At 32.8% G+C, this 3,360-nt stretch overlaps 1 protein-coding gene across 2 annotated transcripts in view; it reads left to right on the forward strand.

The window, feature by feature from the left end:
* Positions 1 to 498: 498 nt before the first annotated feature.
* The window catches only part of LOC106689613 (uncharacterized), a 24,959-nt gene continuing 22,097 nt past the window's right edge, over positions 499 to 3,360 (forward strand). Inside the window, exon 1 of one of the 2 annotated variants that reach the window (XM_014434682.3) lies at positions 499 to 695. In XM_014434682.3, the coding sequence (XP_014290168.1) occupies positions 552 to 695 (144 nt within the window). In that variant the 5' untranslated portion in view covers positions 499 to 551. The remainder of the gene's footprint in view (positions 696 to 3,360) is intronic. The other variant, XM_014434683.2, reaches the window with a different exon arrangement.

Below are 3,360 nucleotides of genomic sequence, written 5' to 3' on the forward strand. Positions count from 1 at the left end.
AATTTTATAATTTTGTCAATATCAAAGCATATATTTGATTCAGGCATATTTATTTATTTTTTACTCCTTTCCCAACCATTTATAAAATATAAATAAATATGTTTATTTATATGTTATTACCACAAAATAAAAGTCGATCCGCCCAGGCCAGAATCGAATCGCCGCTACAAGCTTCCCATAATGACGGCTTTACCCTCTCGTCTACGTTATTGCGTAAGAGATGCCCGATTCGATACACGGTTATCAGAGATGTCGAAATTACACAAGATGATGAAAAGCCAATTAAGTCTAGAGAAGTATGGCGCAGTCACAATGACCAATGTCCAAAAATGAATTTTTTAGTTTAAATAAACATACAAAAACTGCACTTAGATATTCAATGCGATGACATTTTCTCTACCTAGTAGTGGTAGTAAAGTAAATATACACATCTCCTAAACGTTTAACGTGAGATTTCATATGTTAGTAAAGATTTAAAAATTAACAGGTGTGAATCTTTATAGATTACCTTAGTGTTTGCACTGTTAATTAAATACTATTTTGAAAATAATATGAAAAATGCTGGATATTTTCATATCATTAAGAGAAATATCAAGGCGAAATACAACAAAAAGAAAATCTGGAAGGCAATCAAACTACACCTGAATGAAGACTACAGAGACCCCACCCAGAAACCACTCCCACAAGTTCCCTCTGTGAGTCCTTCACTAGAAACTAAAATTTCATTTGCTGACTTAAAATAGCAATGGAATTTTTTTTTATCTGGCATTGGAAGTCTTTATTTTTATATTTAAGTATTATTAAGATGATTACAATCAAATATTTAAGTGTACGTCACCTGCATAACTAATCATTCTAGGGGATACTATTGAACCTTACTCTTTATGTGTCTTAGACCACTCTTTAGTTTCTAGTCTATTCTTATTCAATTTTTATGCGATATAACTGTAAAAACCGGGAGATTGGTTGTCCACGAGTAAAATATAAATTGGGTATTAGCACAAGGAGTAACAAGTTTAGTTTTAATTGTTTGTTTTTTTCACTAAAACTTGACTACCGTGTTTTGCATTTTAAAACACGTTCTTCATGAATCATTGCTTATTGATGAGTAATATGTTATACTCAACTTCAATTTTATACATATACAGATTAGAATTTCGAGGAAGTTAAATTTGTAAAAACATCATTTTGTGCCTTGAACCAAAACTACATCCTATACCACTATGAGTATAAATAAATGTTTAATAAAGGAAAAGATAGGAGAAATCAATTTTAGAAATAGTAGAATGGAAAAACTTATTTCCAAAAAACAATATTATTTGGAATACCAGATAAAATTCTTTAAACGAATTAGAAACAGCAAATTTAGAAAGAATCTAAAGTAATATTGATGTTATAGCAGCAGATATAATAATAATCATAAAGCTGACAACCCCATCAAGTCTAGTAAAAATAGCTTAAAATTTAGTTGTACCTAGAAGTAAGTATAAACTAATACTAACGGATACGTATGTAAAAATGTTTAAATACGATTCACCACTTTTTAGGGGTACATTGCCCTAAGATGGAAGATTTTTCAAAATCGTACATTTGTAGATTTATTACCAATCACTCCTAAAGTGTTGCACGTTCCTGAAATAGCATTATAACTAATTAATTATCCATTTAATTAGTTTTAATTTGAGCCCTAATTGAGTTCTCTATTTTCAATAATGTTTGAGAGTTTTTCCAAATCCAATATCGTTTTCTTCAAAACTGTCGGCTAATATCATAAAAACTACAATTCACAGAAAAATAATCGCCATGCATTACTTAATGGTGAATTTAACAAGCTTCGAATTTAAACCTAATAGAGCTCTTTACGTTCATTATTTTTCTAGATATAGTTTTTCTAACTAAAATATTTTCACCAATACGTGAATTCATTTTGGCAAATACCCTGAGATTTAGAAAATATAACTCATTTTGAAGGTATGCAGTAAAATGTCAAAATCATTAAATAATATTAATAACCTACGCTGTTGCAATATTATCACACTAGCAATAAGATTGATTATATTTAACCATATAATATGTAAATTAACAATCAACTTATTTTTTTTTTTTTTAATTGTGTCTGAAAAACTATATCTCGAAAAGTATTGAGACGTTGAGTTGAATTTGGTGTATGGGGACTCTGCACCATCATTTCCCTCAGTGAAATTTTGGTCAGCTGAATTTAAACGTGATCGTAAGAGCTTGGGAGATAATGAACGTCCGGAAAGTCCAAAAACTGCAACTACCGACGAAAACATCGCCAAAGATCACCAAATGGTGCTAGACGACCGCCGAAGAAAGATAGCAGAGATTATGAACATGTCAAAAGAACGTGTTTGTTACTTATTAACATTTAGCTATGAGAAAGCTGTCCGCATGTTGGGTGCCTCGTGTGCTCACGTTAGACTAAAAATGTGTTCCAATGAACATTTTCAACGCTCTGTTGGCGCAGTTAAGGCGCAATAAATCCGAGTTTTGGCGCCGATTAATTACAGTAGATGAAACTTGGATACACTATTATACCCCCGAAACAAAAATACAGTCCAAACAGTGGACTGCAAAGGGGGAACCGGCTCAAAAAAAAGCAAAAACTGTTTCCTCGGCTGGGAAAGTGATGCCGACTGTTTATGGGATAGTGAAGGAATTATTTTAATCGATTAACTTACTATAATAAAATCCTGATTCACCAAGACACATGTCCCACACCTCAGCGGTTGCCATGGCGAAAATCCACGATTTAGGGTTTGCACTGCTTGACCATCCGCCTTACTCACCAGATCTAGCCCCAAGAGACTCTTTTTTGTTCCCTCATCTCGGGCGACCGAGATTTTCTTCAAATTAAGTGGCAATCACGTTCGTGAACAATTATTTTGCAGAGAAAAACGCTGAGTACTTTTTGGATGGATTACAAATATGGGAGCATAGCTGGGAGAAGTGTGTAGAGTCACACCAAAAAAAAAAAATCATTTTTTTTTTTATTTATTTATTGATAATTTACAACTGTATAAAAAATACAACAAGTAAATTTGATTATAATGACATATGATATGATGCAGCATGTAGAGAAACTACCCAGTAGTAGAACTCTAAAAACAGTTTACAATATAAGGTCACGAGGCCATCTTCTTTTCAAGCGCCTCGGAGGATTGCCAGGAATGGAAGAGGAAGCAAGGTTAGAAACTAGAGTGTTTGGGTGGTTAGGGAGTTTATTATGGAAGGAATAATATCGGGTTTGGGCTAGATCGATTACATAAGGAACATTTAGGTCTTTATGGATGGTTTTATTAGTAACAAAATAAGGAGCATTGAGGATTTTACGAAGGA

Source organism: Halyomorpha halys, unplaced genomic scaffold (genome assembly GCF_000696795.3).
Source record: "Halyomorpha halys isolate HHAL.00 unplaced genomic scaffold, Hhal_1.1 Scaffold1412.1, whole genome shotgun sequence".
Classification (NCBI taxonomy): Eukaryota; Metazoa; Arthropoda; class Insecta; order Hemiptera; family Pentatomidae; genus Halyomorpha; species Halyomorpha halys.